The sequence below is a fragment of the Abramis brama genome, assembly GCF_963993115.1.
Source record: "Abramis brama genome assembly, chromosome: 23".
Classification (NCBI taxonomy): Eukaryota; Metazoa; Chordata; class Actinopteri; order Cypriniformes; family Leuciscidae; genus Abramis; species Abramis brama.
Window position 1 is genome coordinate 6,148,420 of NC_139985.1, and position 20,079 is coordinate 6,168,498.

Below are 20,079 nucleotides of genomic sequence, written 5' to 3' on the forward strand. Positions count from 1 at the left end.
AATACAACCACAACAACTTAAGTCTGCAAATGCACGAGTCTTAAAGCTAATTACTTCAACTGTTTATGTCAGAAGCACCTGAACATATATGATGCAAGTAGATCTGAATTAATAAACATCATGTTCCATATATTAGAGTTGCAGTGTCTGTACGTATAGGTCAGTGAGTTTGTGGCACTGATGTTTCTTTGACATCCTCAATAGAGCCAGTGTCTGGCCTTAGACAGTTAAATCCTCTTATGCCTAACACAATCCGGCAATCATTACAAATAACTGTACGACATAGATCTAATAAACTTCGGTACGACATTTACGTATAAACTGTATGATGATGACACCTACTGAATTGTAGGCTACGACGTAAGTTAGTATAGAAGAATAAAATGTCCTCAGCTTGTGCTACTGGTAAACAAATAGAGCAAGATGAATCGCACTTTGGCAATTGTGGTTTTTATGTGCGCTGAAAAAAAGAGGAGGAAGCGAAAGAGGAGACTATGGGCGCAAGAGGCTAACTTAGCATGGCAAATTTGCAAATTGAGCTTGAGGCAAGTGGTTTTAAGTTTTAGCGTTTTTATTGGACGTAGGGCGCAGCAGCAAACACACTGAGAGATAATCATGTTACATTTCTGACACTGACCTTTGGTCGCAAGACCGTGAGAGTGGCAGTCTGAACCTCTCTCACTACGACGTATGACCACCGTGTAGAAGCCACAACCACAGAAATCATCACGATTGGTCATCTTTCATCTGGGACAGCCCAAACTTGTACATTGTGTACCAGGCATTAAATGTAGGATTCAACACCACATGAGTTTAGGGGGGTCACAGTGACTTGAAAGATTTCCCAAATATATGGCCTGAACCTAACCTAGTGACTTTTAAAGGTGTTCACATGACTTGAACAAGGGTTAAGGGAGGTTATCGATTACCTTTATGAGTAAATAAATAAATATAGATGTATAAATATTAAATTAAATTTAAAGAATGTTATTAATTATTATTTTTATTATTATTAAAAAGCTATACTGTAAATGGCTGTTTTGTTCAGGAGGAAATGAGTCCAGGAAAGGCCATTAGCTTTATTTGACCAGCAGTGTATCATAATATGCATGTTAATCACCAGGTCTTAACTTTGATATTTTTTTTGTAAGCAGATAATATATTTTGATATCTATGTGTATCTATGTGTATTATTGCCCTCAGGAACTCGTATGTGAGACTGAGGCACTTGTGCACCAATACATGGGTCCATAGCACCAACAACCCCATCGACAAAGAGGAGGAGAAGCCAGTTATGTTACGGGTGGGTGTTGAACAAATAATCAGTTGTGTGAATTATTGTTTTAGCAACTATTAAAATTATTATTATTACGCTTTTATTATTATTATTATTATTATCACCATTATTATTATTATTGCTGTTATATTTTAATAAATGTAAATATTATTTGAAATATAATTAATATGCCACAGTGAAACATTTAAAAAAAGTCTATGTAAAATCGGAAGTTACAGAATGTATAATAAATTATTTTAATAGATGTTGTCTTCAGCTTAATTTTGCTAATAATAGTAATAGTGATAATAACCATCAATATTATTATTATTATTATTATTATTATATTTTAATAAATAATAAATGTTATTTTCAAATATAACTAAAAAGCCATAGTGAAATATTTTGATAGTCTGTATAACAAATTATTTTAATAGCTGTCATCTTCAACTTAATGTTGCTGATAATAATGACAATAATAATAATAATAATAATAATATGCCACAGTAATAAGAATATAATAATAATAATAATAATATTATTATTAAGCAATAATAATAATAATAAGTAATAATAATAATAATAATAATACATATTAATTACAAAAATATTTCACCATGGTATTTTTATTCTGTAGTCTATGTAGAATGTAAAACAAGTATTTAAAAATGTAAAGAATGTAAAAATAGATTGTGGATTGCCTTAAACTCAATGCTTATAATATTATTATTATTATTATTATTATTGTTGTTGTTGTTGTAATAAGAAATATTATTTAAAATGTTTTATATATAATTAATATGTTATGGTTAAATATTTTAATAAAATCTAGGTGAAACAGAAAGTGGTTCATACGCAGTTTGGAAAAGTATGCAATTTGAACTGAGTAATTTCCAGGTCTGGATGGAGACAAGAAATATTTGTAAATTTAAATCTAAGTAATTATATTAATTCTAAAAATAAATGTATCATGCAAGCAGAGTCATGGCAAAAGTTTAGTGATCGTTTTGTGATTGTCGAACACGACTGAATGAATTTAAGGCACATATTTTCATTGCGCAACATTGTTTTTCTCTACCATAAGCAAGTATCTTTTAAACCACTAATTTAATGTGTGTGCGCCACTGAAACCAGCAACAGATAAAGCAGCAAACAATCATCTAAATCAGACTGTTCTTTGCTGTTTGGTGATCAGTATCACACTGATGGGTCAGAGATGAATATATGCAGGATATAAAAATGTTTTAAGTAGGCACATTACATGTTGTCACTTCGAGAAAACCAATGGGGAAACAATGAAAATAAAAATAATTATAGGTGACTATACTATGTTCAAACACAATGCTGAAACCATTTACTTTAAATATGGTCTAAAAGAGAGGTTTGGAAATATGAGTCAGGAAAATATGGAATTTTGAAATGAAAAATGTTTAGGATCTCTGTAAAAAAACTGCGTTATAATAGATGTCATCTTCAACATAACATTGCTCATGATATTAGTGTTGCACTCAATTACTGTTTGTTTTCCCTTTCAGATTGGCACATCACCTGTCAAAGAAGATAAAGAGGCCTTCGCCATTGTGCCAGTCCCTCCAGCTGAGGTGAGGGACCTAGACTTTGCCAACGATGCCAGTAAAGTGTTGGCATCCATCGCTGGCAAACTGGAGAAGGGCACGATCACCCAGAATGAAAGAAGGTACTACCCCTGAGACTTTCTGGAATAGGAATGTGCTTGGGAAGTGCTTTAGTGACTCCTGACTATATGCTTTGCTGCGACCTCGGTTAACTCTTCATGTTGTTTCAGTGATATAAGAATATACAACATTTTCAACAGATTTTATCCTTGAATAGCCACTGATAAGAATGTAACCTGACATTATAATTACCATGATATTCTTTTCTCTCTGCATTCTGTAGGTTTGTCACTAAGCTTCTAGAGGACCTTGTGTTTTTTGTGGTGGACATTCCCAACAATGGACAGGATGTGTTGGAGATCATGGTCAATAAACCCAACCGTGAACGGCAGAAACTCATGAGAGAGCAGAATATCTTGAAACAAGTAGGATTTTCTTCAATACCTCACATTTCACCTCTAAGAGTGCTTAAAATACACATCCTTCACCTCAAAATGTATTTTTTTAGGTTTAGAATAACATTAGAGGGAGAAACAATGTCAGAATATTCAGTATTTTTAAAGGTCCCATTGCATGGATTATTTTATTATTTTAGAATGTTTCCTGGGGTGCCCTTATAATGTTAGTATGTTTTTTAGATCAAATTTTGTTATAATTTAGAAATAAAAGGCATTTTTCCTAGCCTGATTTTAGCCTCTGATTTGAACGCTCTGTTTGAAGGGGCGTGTCTGTGTGAGACTTCAGTGTAAACGCCCACTGCTGTGATTGGCTGCTGTGAGACTTCAGTGTAAATGCCCACTGCTGTGATTGGCTGCTGTGAGACTTCAGTGTAAGCCTGTTGATCACGTGAATGAAGATCTTATCATTGTAACACAGTTTCTGCACTCTCACTAATGCTTTCACCAATGCAAACATGATGTACATACAGTAAGAGCTTCGTTGTGCAGTGTAACAGCGTGATTGATTTCATAACGAGTTTCGGCAAGTGTCTAGATAAACTCGCGCTGTGTGATTGACAGCTTGGGCAATTGGAAAGTGATTGTTCTTTGATCGCTATCTGTATATTAATCACAGTATATTAAGTAAGATTATTTTCATCCTACTAAGAGAAACGACGTGAAGTTGATCGTTTAGTCACTGGCTTGATTTACTGATGCATAAACAGTGTTGAACGACTTTGAGAGAAAGATTATCTGTCTGAACTTGAACAATTACACATCAGAAATTCACATAACCCACTGGTTCTTCAGAGGCTCGGATGAAGGAACTAAAAAAATACCTTTGTGTTCATTTGTACATCCAAACACTGAGCAACTGCCATGCTTCGCTCGTTTGCAAGCCATGATGTCTCTCGAAGAAAAATGATTCGGACGATGATTCGGCTGCGCAGTTCCGCCTGGCCAGGCTGGCCTTGAACATGGGCTGGCATATGCAAATTTTTGGAGGCGTAGCCTACATATTAATGATCCCGACTGTTGCGTCACAGTCGGGGTCGTGGAGATTCGCCTATTTTTCAGGGGTGTTTTTCAAAAACGAGATTTAAAGGTGCCGTAGAATGGATTATTTTATTATTTTATAATGTTTCCTGGGGTGCCCTTATAATGTTAGTATGTTTTTTAGATCAAAATTTGTTATAATTTAGAAATAAAAGGCATATTTCCTAGCCTGATTTCATACCCTGATTTGAACACTCTGTTTGAAGGGGCGTGTCTGCTGTGAGACTTCAGTGTTGTTGCCCACTGCTGTGATTGGCTGACATGCTTGCATATGAAATATCTGGCATTACATGTCGAGCTATCTGGAAAACTTTTATTATTACAGCTTTTATACGTTTTTACTATTACAGCTATCGGGATTAACGAATCATGAGAAGTTTTTTAAGTATTTAGATCTATTCCAGCATTGAGCAGATGACAGCCTGTTGATCGCGTGAATGAAGATCTTATCACTGCAACGCGATTTACTGATGCATAAACAGTGTTGAACGACTTTGAGAGAAAGATTATCTGTCTGAACTTGAACAATTACACATCAGAAATTCACATAACCCACTGGTTCTCCAGAGGCTCGGATGAAGGAGCTAAAAAAATACTTTTGTGTTCATTTGTACATCCAAACACTGAGCAACTGCCATGCTTCGTTCGCTCGTTTGCAAGCCACGATGTCTCTCGAGGAAAAACCAATATCGCGCTGGATCTAGATAACACAGTGTAAATTATCGTTAATAAAATCACTACTTACCGCTTGCGGGAATATAACGTTAGTTGAAATTGCCCCCTTCGTCCGTTTGAGACGCTGAGAGAAGCCTGGCTGCTTGATATTGTTCCAGGTTAGAAAAACAGTCCGTGGTGAAATGGGCAGAGCAACTAACAACTTCGAATTAAACTGTAGCGGTATCCGATTATAGATAGATAGATAGATTATAGATAGATCTGCCATTTGATGATTCGGCTGTGCAGTTCCGCCTGGCACTGAGCATGGGCTGGCATATGCAAATTTTTAGAGGCGTACATATTAATGAACCCGACTGTTGCGTCACAGTCTGTGTTATGTGGAGATTCGCCTGTTTTTCAGGGGTGTTTTTCAAAAACGAGATTTAAATAAGAAAGAGAAAACTATGGTGTTTGAGACTCACTGTATGTCATGTCCATGTACTGAACTCTTGTTATTTAACTATGCCAAGATAAATTCAATTTCACATTCTAGGGCACCTTTAAATAAGAAGGAGAAAACAATGGCATTTGAGACTCACTGTATGTCATGTCCATGTACTGAACTCTTGTTATTTAACTATGCCAAGAAAAATTCAATTTCAAATTCTAGGGCACCTTTAACTAAATATCCCACAGAAACTGGTTATGATGGATTTTAGAACATCTGCAATCATATTGATTTAAATGTCAAGGCTCAAAAAAGTCTTTTGCAAACTTAAACCTCTTAACTTTTTGGTCAGGTTGGTTGTTTCCTGAGACTGTGTTTAGATGCTATAGAGACATCAGAAGTAGGATTCATTCCAGTCTCCATTCTCCCTCCATCTATAGATCTTCAAGCTTCTTCAGGCCCCGTTCACAGACAGTGGTGATGGTCCCATGTTGCGTCTGGAGGAGCTGGGTGACCAGAGACATGCCCCCTTCAGGCACATCTGCAGACTGTGCTACCGTGTGCTACGACATTCACAGCAGGACTACAGGAAGAACCAGGTGGGTCTGCAGGAACACCAGCCAAAGTGGAAGTTCAACCTTAGACCTCATAGACCTCATAAAATTGTGCATTTTTATTATTGTTTTAATCTATATAAATCTATGTATTTATATGCATATGCAACACATATATACATATATGCAGAGATGGGAAGTAACTAAGTACAAATACTTCGTTACTGTACTCAAGTAGATTTTTCAGATATTTTTACTTTACTTTACTATTTATTTTTGAGCTGACTTTTTACTTTTACTCCTTACATTTTAACATGAATATCGGTACTTTCTACTCCTTACATTTTAAAAAATTGGCTCGTTACTTTAGTTTCAAATAATTTCAGTGGAGTCGTTATTATTTTTGCGTCATCAACCCTTCGAAAGGAGTTTGATTGACAGGCGATCTTACCAATCACAATCCGCCATTTTGTCCGACAAAGCAGTCAGGAGAGTTAGTAGATTAACATTGGAGGATTTAAACTTGAAAAACGAAGTGTACCGACGTCTTTTCGCGTAAAAAACATCATTCCCTCTTATGTTCATTCATGTTTATTTGATGCTAAATTAACTAGAAGGAAGCGATGATCGGTTCACGAGCAGCTTTAACTGAGGCTCTACAGCGATCTGTCAGACACATTAAAGAGCCACAAAACGGTATTTATTGTTTAAATTTCTTTTAAAAATGACCCAAATTTGAAAGGTGAGACTTCGTTTCATATCTAAAGTAACCTGGTCTGTCCTGTCAGCGCGTTGTCAGTGTCCTCTCTGCTCCGCAATGTATTTTTCACTGCGTGAGAACATGGTGTGAGAGCGGCGTCGCTTGTCGGACATAGCAACAGTAACTAAAGGGAATGGTTCATTCATTCGCGGAAAAATCATTACATAGCCCACATGTAGATTCCTTTAAATGTTAAGGTCCCAGTCTCTGTCACAATAATCATAAAGGCTATGTGATTTTTTATGCCTATTGGCAGACATCCATTTAAAATGTAGGCAATGGTATATAAAGAACCTTTTTTCCATATCCACTTAGGTTTCTCAGCTTGCACTCTAGTAACATTTGTGTGGTCCAGGTAGCTTTGCATAAAAAAAATGGTTATCATTCGCAAGGCTACTTTTACTTTTATACTTTAAGTAAATTTCCAAGCCTGTACTTTGTTACTTTTACTTGAGTAAAGAAGTTAAATCAGTACTTCTACTTTTACCAGAGTATTTTTTAACACAAGTATCTGTACTTCTACTTGAGTACGAGAAGTGAGTACTTTTGCCATCTCTGCATATATGTGTATATATATGTATATTGTGGGACTGCATTTCAACAGGTGAACAAGAACTCCTAGAAAGTCCTAGGGCTTACTACAAACATGCAGACTTTTTCAGACTTTCCATCGCGGCGTTCTCTCTGTATTTACGATTCTTTGCAGCTTTTAGCCGCTGCTTCCAACGCGCTTTGAATTCTTGCACCCGGGAACGATAAAAAGTTGACATCATTATGAGTAAAGAAGTACTTGCTAAGAAGTATTTCCTTCTAAAGCAAGACTGTATTTGACTGGTAAGTATCCATAGCAGAATGGGAGTGGCCTTGGATGGAAACATGCCCAGTGCATTATGGGTGTTGAAGCTTTTCTACCTATTTAGCAAAAAGGAAGACAGAAGCCTTCTTCTCTGTTTTTATTTGTCAGGTAGCACCAATTTAAATATACAGAAAACTTTTTTTTTTTTTTTACTTTCTACTGTAGGCAGCCAAGTTTTATTGAAAGCCTATTTTGCCAGCAGTGAAGTACGCCTTTAAATTTGGCTTGCCTTCTTTTTGATTTGATCAGATACGTTCATGAACTTCAAGATGTTATCTGTTTCTGCAGGCATGATTGTGACTTCCTGTGGTTCACACCTCTCTAATGAATGCTTTTTAAGCTCTTGAAACATTTCTAGAAACTATATGTAATGCCACCTTACCTTAAACTTTTAACTTAAACTTAATGTTTCAGAGTTCTGTAATATTTAATTTTCAATGGTAATGCAATAACCAATGCGATTAATTAAAAATATTTAATGCATTTAGTTTTATTTAACATTGTTTATTTATTCTATTTGGCAGCTGAAGTTCCCATGTTCACCCACAAATTCACTCTCAAAAAAAAAAAAAAGAAGAAAAAAAAGTCCTTCTTTTGAAAAGCTGTATTTCTCAAATATATCCAGATTTTTTACTTTAAAAAGGGATTGAATACACTGACATTGTTAACCTCAAAAAATTTGATTGACAGCAGTGATATTTTAGAATCATTGATATACTATAATAGCTTTTGTGTTAATATTTTTAATTGGATTTCACTTGTATATTTCTGTTTTCATTTTAGTTTCAGTGTTTTTATTAGTTTTTTTTTAAATACTGTATGTCTATATAGTTTTTTATTCAGTTTTAGTTTAGTTTATTTAATTTAGTACATCGACTTTAAATGAAAATGAGAAATGTTGCCTTGGAAACCAGCATAAAAATATATTTTTTTATATACCATTTGATTAAAGTTATTTATTTATTTATTTATTTTTTTTTAAATAATGAGTTTTATGATTTTAGTTTAGTTAATAAGTTATCTCTGATTGACAGCTCAAATATTTTGTCATTTAGCTGACACTTTTAATCCAAGCAAACAGTACATGTTCCCAATAACAATCCTTGTGGGGCTTTAACCTATAGATTATATCGTCCCCTGAAAGTTTTTATGGATTCATCCCTCATCCTCATGTGGATGTGTATTGAAAGTAAAACCGACTCCAAAAGAGAATGGGTGACAGGTCTGGTGTATGGTGGATGAAAGAACAGAATGAGTCACTTTGTCCCCTTGTGCCCTCTGTCTAGGAATACATCGCCAAGCAGTTCCGCTTCATGCAGAAACAGATCGGCTACGACGTGTTGGCTGAGGATACGATAACGGCCCTCCTCCACAACAACCGCAAACTCTTGGAGAAGCACATCACGGCGGCAGAAATTGACACATTTGTCAGCCTTGTGAGGAAAAATCGTGAACCAAGGTGGGAGAGAATGTGCTGCAAATACAAAAGAGCTTTTCTATCTAAAAGTTTGAGAGCAGCACTTTTTTGTTCTAATACACCATATAAGTAACCAGATAGATGGATAGAAGTCTGGAATGTTTCAATGGGTAACATTGTATTTCTATGGTCCACTTTAGACATTCTACTAACTATAAGAAACTTTGTAACTTCATGTCAATTAACTCTCATTAGTATTAGCAGACGGTCTGCTAACACTTTATTGTGATGCTCACCCAACAGACATTTTACTGACTATAAGTAACTTTGCAAGCACATGTCAACTTAACACTAACCCTAAACTAACAGTCTACTACAGTCTATTAATACTCTAATGAAAGTTTGTTGATATGTAGTTGCAGTTGTAGTTGTGCTTGTTATGTTTAGGTTTCTGGACTACCTGTCCGATCTGTGTGTGTCCATGAACAAGTCCATCCCAGTAACTCAGGAGCTGATCTGCAACGCAGTGCTGAACCCCGCCAATGCTGACATCCTTATAGAGACCAAGTGAGACATTTTTGAAAACTATGAACCAAGTAAAAGAGAATGTAACCAAGACTGCATTAAATACAGGTTCAATTGCACTTGCAATATTGATATGTCTAGTGAATTATTTAGTTATTATCTTTATTTAAGATAATGTTAATATACACTACCATTCATAAGTCTGTCGTTTTTTATTATTAAAGAAGTCTCTTATGCTCACCAATGCATATTTACAAATATATCTTAAGATGTAATTAATTCCTGTGTTGCAAAGCTGAATTTTCAACTTCATATTTCTAACATGCAGTCAAATGTGACACTCAACAAACCTAGCCAGTTTGGATATTTCATGTGTTCTAGCTCAAGCACACCTGGTGCAACTAATGAAGCCTTTAGTTTTGCGGATTTGTGCTGTTGTGAGGGATTCTATTCAGGGGATTGAATAATTTTGAGACTGTGTAATTCATTGAAAGTTTAATTTTCAGTTGAATATACATATGAAGGTAAAAGACAGACCCTGAACTTTTTTGAACTTATTTACGGTGTTGGGTCACACTTGATAAGTATTAAGCAATTCTTTGAAAATGCTGCACGGGATGATTCGATTTGCAAGTGACCTACTTTAAATCAATTAAATGCAGTGATGCACATTATCTGTGTCTTTCTGTATGGCTAAGGACATGTAATAGGTTCCACATGACATGTTTCAAAGAAAAAAACATCATGAAAATTATGTAAATGTGACACTTTGTACATGTGCGAAATGTTCCAAATTATTTTTTACCTTTTTTAAATTCTAGGTCATAATTAAGAGTTCTTTGTTGCTAGCTCCATTTAAAAGTCTTTGTCTCTCCTCAGGCTGGTGCTGTCTCGGTTTGAGGTCGAGTCTGGAGAGGGTCCCGTGGAGTCAGAGGAGGATGAGGAGGAGGTATGGTTGTTTTGGAAGGACAGCGGGAAGGAGATCAAGAGTAAGAGCGTCAGAGAGCTGGCACAGGATGCCAAAGAAGGACAGAAAGATGACCTGGAGGTCATTAGCTACTACAGGTCAGCCAAGAGGAAATAAACTAAGGGTCAATGTTAATCAGGACAAACCCCAAAAACGGACATTATTGATTAAATGTTTTCAAGTACAAAAAATGGTATAAAACCAAATCAAAACATCAGTTCTCTCAGTAACTTGCTCTCCTGGTTCATTTCTTCCTCAGATACCAGCTGAACCTGTTTGCACGGATGTGTTTGGACCGCCAGTACTTGGCCATTGAGAAGATATCAGGCCAGCTGGATGTGGACCTGATCCTGCGCTGCATGTCGGATGAAGACCTGCCCTATGACCTTCGTGCCTCCTTCTGCCGACTGATGCTTCACATGCACGTGGACCGTGACCCGCAGGAACAGGTCATGCCTGTGAAATATGCCAGGCTGTGGTCCGAGATCCCGTCCAAAATTGCTATCGATGAGTATGTTGTACAACGTTGTACACACACTTACATTATTAGGTTTCTGTTATTGTTTTTTGTCTCTACCAGACCAAAATGGTTTAGTTAATGTTGTCTTTTTGTTTTAGTTATGATAATGATGGAAACAGTAGAGACGAGATAAAGGAACGCTTTGCACTCACGATGGATTTTGTTGAGAACTACCTCAGAGATGTGGTCTGTCAAAACATTCCTTTCTCTGATAAAGAGAAAAACAAACTTACTTTTGAGGTAAGTCACCGAACCAACATGTGTAAGCGTGAGAAACGTGGCTCGTTTTGAATGTGGCTAACTCTTCTGTGTCTTTTTGTGTCTACTAAGGTTGTGAATTTAGCAAGAAACCTCATTTACTTTGGCTTTTACAACTTCAGCGACTTGTTGCGTTTGACCAAGATCCTGTTGGCCATTTTGGACTGCGTTCACCTCAGCACTATCTATCCTATCAACAAAATGGAAAAAGGAGACGAGTCCAAAAGTAAATCTCGATTTATGATCTTGTTCTCATATTATAACAGTTTGAGTCTATAGATCAGGAAGCTCAACATCCTTTGGTTCTGCTACTGATATTCAAACAATCACCAAGACATCAAATGTAAAAGGAGACATGTTTAATCAGAAGTTTTAACACTTTGTTGGTTATGTTTTTCTCAGGTAGCAATGTAATGAAATCCATCCATGGCGTTGGGGAGCTAATGACCCAGGTGGTCCTAAGAGGGGGTGGATTCTTACCCATAACCCCCACAACACCCCCAGATGGTGATGTGGTTAAGACCCAGACAGAACCAGAGAAAGAAGACATTCTGGTGATGGACACCAAACTAAAGATCATAGAGATCCTACAGGTAATTAAAAACACATAATTAAAAGGGCTATATGTAGAATTCAGAAACCCTTGTTATTAGCGACACCGGTGGCCGTTAAGTGAACTGCAGCTGGCAATTTATTGCTCGTGCTCGCACTTGTGCACTAGTGATGCGCGGGTCGGCTTTTTTTCAAACCCGCGGGTCCCGCTTTTATGAAATTATTTGGCCCGCCCCAGCCCGCCCCGCACAACTGTATCTATTTTTACAACCCGCCCCGCCCCGCACCCGCGATCATTAAATAGACATACTAGGCATTGTAATGTAAATGAAAACAGCCTTTATTTCAGCCTGAAAGTGCTTGGAAACATCGCCATGTAAACTGGCAATAACAGACGATTCTGAATATGAACCATAAATCAGGTCATATTAATAAGATAATGATTTAAACATTTTCAATATTTACAATGCAGTGTTTGTATTCATCTAATTCATCATTCACCTTTTTTTCTTTTAATTATGTAAAATCCCGACCTCAATTTCTCCCGCACCTCATCTTCCATCTTCAATTTTATTTCTCCGTCTTTGTTGTTGTGGCTGGCGGGGGGAGCTGCTTGGCGCGAGCTGCTTTGCGCGAGCTGTGTCACGTGACGCCAAAGGTTTGGGGAAATCACGCAAGTTGCATTGCTACGGCCTTATCAAAGAACCTACTAAAATATGATTAGATTGATATTCCCAAATGTTTAATATAGGCTGGACATTGCATGCAACATATATGGATTTTTATTTTATTTTGTTTTTAATGACCTGCCCCAACCCGCCCCGCAAATAAAGTGACAATTTCTTTACCCGCCCCAACCCGACCCGCGGGGCCCGCGGATTATGAGACGACCCGCGCATCACTATTGTGCACATGTAATGTACAAGAGACTGAACGTGATTCAAGGCCCGGATATACTCTCGTTTTTTTTAAAGTTTCGTTACAAGCTGTTCATACATTGGCAACAAAAAATGAATACATGAATTAAATGCATCAAAATTCTTACAAATAGCCCCATTACATACGGAAAATGAAAATAGAAATGGGGGGAAAAAAGGAAATAAAAATAAATGATTGAGCTCAAATATAGTTTAGCTTTCTTTTGTTTTTTGTTTTATTTTGTGTTTTGATTTTTGTTTATTTTATATGCAAACTTTTTAAGCTTAAAATGTGTGTGTGTGTATATATATATATATATATATATATATATATATATATATATATATATATATATATATATATATATATATATATATATATATATATATATATATATATTAAGCTTTTTTTTATTTTTTTTATTTTACAGCCTTTTTGCTTTAAATATATTAATAATATTATACGTATTATTAAATATAAGTATTCTTTTTTATTTTTTATTTTTTTATTTTAGCCCTTTGAAAATATACAATATATCCAGTATATCCAATCTGAGGAACCACTTAGCTTCACAATAGTTACTGCAAGAAATATTAGAGCACAAATCTGCTTAAAATACCGAACCTTGTGTTTTTTGTTGTTCAGTTTATTCTGAATGTACGACTGGACTACAGGATCTCCTGCTTGTTGTGCATTTTCAAACGAGAGTTTGACGAGAGCAACATGCAAACGGATGCAATGCCAGCTGCAAATGCAGACGGGCCCAACAGTATCCCAGGTACACAGTATTCCCTAATCACTATCACCTGTGAGTTACTCTAAAGATTATGAGTGTGTTTCTGTTTGTTTCACAGCTCTGGACTTTGAGAACATTGAAGAGCAAGCAGAAGGAATCTTTGGTGGAAGGTAAGGATTCATTTCTTGAACGAGAAGCTGCAAAAGTCTTTGTAAGAGTACGCAAGTATGAAGCTGTTTTTCTGAACTCAGCGAGGAGAACACGCCTCTGGATCTTGATGATCATGGTGGCAGGACATTTTTGAGGGTTCTGCTGCACCTTACCATGCACGACTATCCACCGCTTGTATCTGGAGCGCTACATCTGCTCTTCAGACACTTCAGTCAGAGACAAGAAGTGCTCATGGCTTTCAAACAGGTATTTAACACAATGATACAAGGTAATAGTTTTGTAAGTACATTTTTCATGCAACTTCATGCAGTGCTTCATTTTTCCCTGTAGGTTCAGCTTCTAGTGACCAGTCAGGATGTAGACAACTACAAGCAGATCAAATCGGACCTTGACCAGCTGCGATCTAATGTGGAAAAGTCTGAGCTCTGGGTGTACAAGCGACAGGGTGATGATGGCATGGACGCAGGGGACGGACTCCCAGCAGAGTCTGACCACAAAAAGAAGGTGGGAACATTTATTATTTAAAGCAGAGGTCTTTTGTAGTCTTGGCTTAAATTGCCGTATTAATGTACACACCCATTTAAAAAGTGGGCTTGGTAAGATTTGCAATGTTTTTGAAAGAAGTCTCTCATACTCACCAAGGCTGCATTTATGTGATCAAAAATAAAGTAAAGATTGTAATATTGTGAAATATAACTGTTTCCTATTTTAATATATTTAAAAATGTAATTTAATTTTAGGGGTGTGACGGTTAGTATATAACCGTGAGACCGACGGTTATAGTTGAACACCGTCATTAGAACTCTATAACCGCCAAAACCGTGTTATTAAAATATTTTTTACAAACATTTTTTATCATAGAGAATGTTTAAAAACTAATTAAAAACAATTGTTAACAGTCTGTGTTATTAATGGTCTACGTCGTTTCCAACTGTATTTGATTCTTTGCCAAGTACCCCTTGACCGACCGCCAATCATTTGAAATATATATATTGTGATATAGTGATGTGCCATCATTATGAGATTTATTAAACAAATGAAAAACATTTGCAATAATAAACATTAGCAATGAACATTTGCAATCGGGAGACATGGTTTTTACCACTTAATGAAGTTTTGTTTTGTAAATCGTCAGACATGATTTTTACCACTTCATTAAGTTTTGCTTTGTAGAAAGCCTTTCTTTAAAGCGAATTTCGTTTTGTACAAATTGTATCTTAATTTTAATAAATGTTTCATCAACCAATTGCATGTATTTAATAAATAAAAAAGCAAATATAGGAGACAATATAATAACTGTGACATCGAGGCTCCGATGCGCCGCGTTCACTTGCATTGCATTGTGAAGTTGAACTAGAGCGCATCTCATCGTAAATGAATGAAACTCAGCGTAGGCCTATGCCTCATACATTAGCATTAAATATCTTTGCTGCATCCTTTCTAGAACAAACAAGGGCTTTCTTGCGGCTCGCATCAGCAGAGCATTGCATCGTCCATAGACCGCAAAACAATCAGCGGATGGCGGGCGGGTACGGCTTTGAAATCTGGTCAAAAAACGTTGGTGCGGATGATGAGTTTTGTGATGCGGTTGCGGATGAACTAATACCCCATCCGCGTATCTCTACTATTGATAACAACATTGAACACTACACAAATATTAATTTTATTCAAACTAAGTTGTCCTATAACAGACGAACGTCGCAACCCCCCGCAATTTAATTTATTGTAATCCTGTGATGCAAAGCTGAATTTTCAGCATCATTACTCCAGTCTTCAGTTTCACATGATCCTTTAGAAATCATTCTAATAAGCTGATTTAAAAAAAATATATATATTATGGTCAATGTTGAAAACAGTTGTGCTGCATATGTTAAGATTACCAACCATGTTTTAATTTTTCCAGGATTTTTTTTTGGTGAATTTAATTTTGATGAATATAATGATTTTTTTAATCATTTGATATAATTATTTGATATAATTATATATATATTATGCTAAGTACTACAAAAATCCAAACTATATACAGTATATGTGTGTGTTTGTATATGTATATATATATAGACCCTTTTACTGTTTGTACACAACGATGATGTATGCGCGCGCATATTGGCAACGGAAGTATGGCGAGAATCAGCAGCGTGTCAAGCTACGCGAGCGGATTAAACAACAGACGCGAGCATTTTTTATTATGTCCTCGCTCCAATCAACACGTTTAATCGCCTGCAGCCACTATTCTGAAACGGCCGTGATCCTGTCGGAATCCTATAAAACTTAAGCCCCTTGGTGGAATATCGATTAGTGCAACCGTAAACGCAACAACCAGACATTTTGATGCTGGGAAACCGTTTTGATAAACTTTCGGAGGTGCCAACACGTTAGAGCCAGTGGGGAAAAACACCACTTCCGTTGGCAAAATGCGCGCGCAACTATTTGATCACGTGGGCTGTAAAAGGGTCTATATATATATATAGTAAAAAAAGTGAATTGTTGCTTTTTTCTAGTAATTGAAATCTTATATCTTATATTTTAAACCTGATCTTGTAATTACCATTTTTATTTTTTACTCTGAGGCTGTTTTCTTTACACATTGACCCTTATTATTTGAATAGAATGCAATATTCACACTTGCTTCATTTAGCCTTTGTATGTTTGCTGCTCTTTATGCAGAGAGACTCTGGTTCAGACAAAAAAAAGACGGACGGAAGTGGCAGTGACAATTACAAGGACGTGAAGGAGGTAAAGTGTTGTTCACGTGCTCATGCACAGGAAGTTTTATAAGCTAGCAGTCTTTTGATGTAGCCAAAGACCATAAACACTGGCAAAGCTAATTATGTAGCCTCCTTAACTAAAGTAGATTCAATTAACCAGTGCTGGAGGAATTAGCACCACATGTAACAGCTTTTGCAGTTTGAGTTGCTTTGATTAAAAAGTGTTTGTTCACTTCATTTTTTCCTCTTCAGCTCATCATCTGTCTGTCTTTCTCTCTCTAGATCCTGCTGCGTCTTAGCAAGCTGTGTGTGCAGGAAGGACCGTCTGGGAAGAAGAGTAAGAAACAGCAGCAGAGGCTGTTGAGGAACATGGGAGCTCATTCGGTGGTGCTTGAGCTGCTGCAGATCCCTTATGAGAAGGTGCAGTATATGAGTGTGTTCTAGTGTACTCGAGTCCTATGAGTGTGGTGCTCACAGAATGATTTTCATGACATTTGGTTCTGTTAATGCATCTCAAATGTGCATTCTTCAGCCGATGCGGATGGAAAACCATACTGAAAGCCATTCCACGACACTGCTACTGAATCTACAGCACGATACATTCCTGAATGAATGACTCTTATGATCTGGGTTTTTTTTTGTGTGAATCAAAAACATGCAACGCAACCATTGTCTTTCGATTCATGAATAAATGACTCTTAAAATTCAGAATCTTTCGACTGAATCAAAAACATGCAGTTTCCTTGAAAGGGACTTTGAACAGAAACATGCAACACATCTAGTTTAGTCCATTCCTTGAAAGAAAGAAAGACTCCTATGAGCCTTTTCTTTTTAGTGAATAAAAAAATACTTATGATTCAGTCAGAGCAGTTATTATCTGAAATAAACTGAAATGAATCAGACTCACTAATGGAATGACAAGTTAATACTTTATTAATTATTGTGAAGGCATTCTATTCTAGTCATGTTTTATTTAATTACAATAAATTATTTTTTTTGGTCTCTTATTTACTTTAAAATGATGAACATTTTTCCCTACTTCAAAAAAAAAAGAAAAAAGAAAAAAAAGTGTGTTAATGAACAGAGATGTTCGTTTTTCCAGGGCGAGGACGTCCGAATGCAAGAGATCATGAAACTGGCTCACGAGTTTCTTCAGAACTTCTGCGCAGGAAACCAGCAGAACCAGGCCCTCCTCCACAAACACATCAACCTGTTCCTCAATCCTGGGGTGAGCTCTTCATCTCAGACACACATCAGGGAAGCTATTGTGCTTCATCACTCTGGATGAGTGTCGGCTGGGGGCTGGTGAGAATGACGGAGGTTCTCAGTTTCCATATTGCTACATCTCAAACAAATTTTAGAGCAACATGACGATGATTCATAGTTCATCATGACTAATTATGGTCATATTTGTGCTGGATTTGAATGTTACGATGTGTTAATTGCACTGTTTGGGTGTTGTTAGGCTCATGAAATGAAAATATTTTGTGATGTTGAATGTCAAACTCCTTATTGTGAATTGATGTTCTTTACATTTTGTTCACACAGTGTTTTCTGCCATTTTTCACTGCGAAATTAGTAATTGGACAGAGGTTTGTCAACTTGAATAGCAGATTTGATAAATAAAAACCATTACAGTGAAGTATATATTTTAAATATGAGCCAAAACATTATGACCACCTGCCTAATATGCCTTTGGTCCTATGCATGCTGCCAAAACAGCGTGAAGGTGTCCTGTGGTATCTGAAAGTGAAAGTGACATGTGAAGGCCAAGTATGGTACTGGAAACCCATACTCAGAATTTGTCCTCTGCATTTAACCCATCCAAGTTAGTGCACACACATAAGGAGTAGTGAGTATTGAACACACATACTGCAAACCGTGGGCACACACACCTGGAGTAGTGGGCAGCCATTTTTACTGTGGCGCCCGGGGAGCGATTGGGGGTTAGGTGCCTTGCTCAAGGGCACCTCAGTTATTTCCTGCCGCTATTGAGAATCGAACCAGCAACCTTCGGGTTACCAGTCTGACTCCATAACCATTAGGCCAAGGTGTTAGCAGCAGATCCTTCAAGTCCTGTAGGTTGTGAGGTCGAGCCGCCGTGGATCGAACTTGTCGGTCCAGCACATCCCACAGTTGCTCAAGTGGATTGAGATCTGGGGAATTTGGAGGCCATGGCAATGATCAACAATATTCGCTTTGCCTGTTACTGGTCATAATGTCATAAAGTCAGTTTGTCCTGTCCAAATTGAAAACCATAATCTTTGAAAATGGGGTGTTTCAGCACCACACACACTACTATTTGCTCAATTCGAATGAAGGTCCTTTTTTCTGGGGTTCTTGAACAAGCAGGACGTCGCCACAGTGTTTGTTTTTAAATTGTTATTTCATCTGCATATATCTGATTGTATCTTCTGTAGATCCTGGAGGCCATCACGATGCAGCACATATTCATGAACAACTTTCAGCTGTGCAGTGAGATGAACGAGCGGGTCGTGCAGCACTTCGTCCACTGCATAGAGTCCCACGGCAGGCACGTGCAGTACCTGAAGTTCCTGCAGACCATCGTCAAGGCAGAGAACAAGTTCATCAAGAAATGCCAGGATATTGTAATGGCCGAGGTGGGTGGCTGACATGATGAAATAATTTCAATTTTTCTAATTATTCCTGTGATTTAATGTTAAATCTCCCTTTTTCTGCAGTTGGTGAACTCTGGGGAGGATGTCTTGGTGTTTTATAATGACCGGGCCTCCTTTCAGACTCTGGTCCAGATGATGCGTTCGGAGCGTGAACGAATGGATGAAAATAGCCCGCTCATGTACCACATCCACCTGGTGGAGCTGCTGGCCGTCTGCACGGAGGGCAAAAACGTCTACACCGAGATCAAGTGCAACTCCTTGCTGCCGTTGGATGATATTGTCCGTGTGGTCACGCACAAAGACTGCATCCCTGAGGTTGGTGGTCTACAGCTTAATGCCGCATAGTTTGAATGTTGTTCCTCAACATTTTATTGTGGTAGCATCTGTTTACCATCCCCTAAATGGCACATAGAAACAACTCAAACCGTGAACGGTCGCTTTACATGTTGGTCAGATGGACTCTTCTTGTCTAAGTGGGTGATTATTGGCTAGAATAAGCTGCAGTAGGTCCAAGACAAGTCCAAAGTTTGGCAGAGCTTTCAACACAGTAATCAAAATCTGTTTTTAAACTATTTTACTAACACATACTAGGAGATATATTGAGTTAATCAACCACAAGTAATGTTGTGATTCCAGAAGTTAAAAGAAGTTTAATCACATAATTGTGTCACACACATATAACACCCTTTTTTTAATACATAAAACCAACAAACAATTAATTATTTTTTATGAATTTTTTTAATGCATAAAACAGATGTGATTGAATCTCATGATTTTTTTGTTAATGTCCCAATGGCCTTTATTAGGGGTAAAATGGACATGAACCAGACAGTCATTTCTCAGAAAATGCATTAACCAAAAACTACTCAGGAAGTGAAAGCATGATTTAATTTGGTACAGTTCTTCTTTTTTCTTTCTAAGGAATTCATAAATATATTTTCAGAGACATGCAAACTAGGTGATATTAAAATGAACATAAATACATAC

General features: G+C 37.0%; 1 protein-coding gene across 9 annotated transcripts in view; it reads left to right on the forward strand.

The window, feature by feature from the left end:
- The window catches only part of itpr1b (inositol 1,4,5-trisphosphate receptor, type 1b), a 135,982-nt gene that overhangs the window by 37,354 nt on the left and 78,549 nt on the right, over positions 1–20,079 (forward strand). For all 9 annotated transcript variants that reach the window (XM_084100479.1, XM_084100483.1, XM_084100477.1 and 6 more), the window contains 20 exons: positions 1,204–1,303; positions 2,812–2,972; positions 3,194–3,335; positions 5,952–6,110; positions 8,968–9,140; positions 9,546–9,665; positions 10,503–10,688; positions 10,850–11,101; positions 11,209–11,350; positions 11,441–11,594; positions 11,771–11,961; positions 13,484–13,616; positions 13,693–13,744; positions 13,826–13,991; positions 14,076–14,249; positions 16,413–16,481; positions 16,736–16,873; positions 17,556–17,681; positions 18,874–19,074; positions 19,156–19,407. In XM_084100479.1, the coding sequence (XP_083956605.1) occupies positions 1,204–1,303; positions 2,812–2,972; positions 3,194–3,335; positions 5,952–6,110; positions 8,968–9,140; positions 9,546–9,665; positions 10,503–10,688; positions 10,850–11,101; positions 11,209–11,350; positions 11,441–11,594; positions 11,771–11,961; positions 13,484–13,616; positions 13,693–13,744; positions 13,826–13,991; positions 14,076–14,249; positions 16,413–16,481; positions 16,736–16,873; positions 17,556–17,681; positions 18,874–19,074; positions 19,156–19,407 (3,091 nt within the window). The remainder of the gene's footprint in view (positions 1–1,203; positions 1,304–2,811; positions 2,973–3,193; positions 3,336–5,951; positions 6,111–8,967; positions 9,141–9,545; positions 9,666–10,502; positions 10,689–10,849; positions 11,102–11,208; positions 11,351–11,440; positions 11,595–11,770; positions 11,962–13,483; positions 13,617–13,692; positions 13,745–13,825; positions 13,992–14,075; positions 14,250–16,412; positions 16,482–16,735; positions 16,874–17,555; positions 17,682–18,873; positions 19,075–19,155; positions 19,408–20,079) is intronic.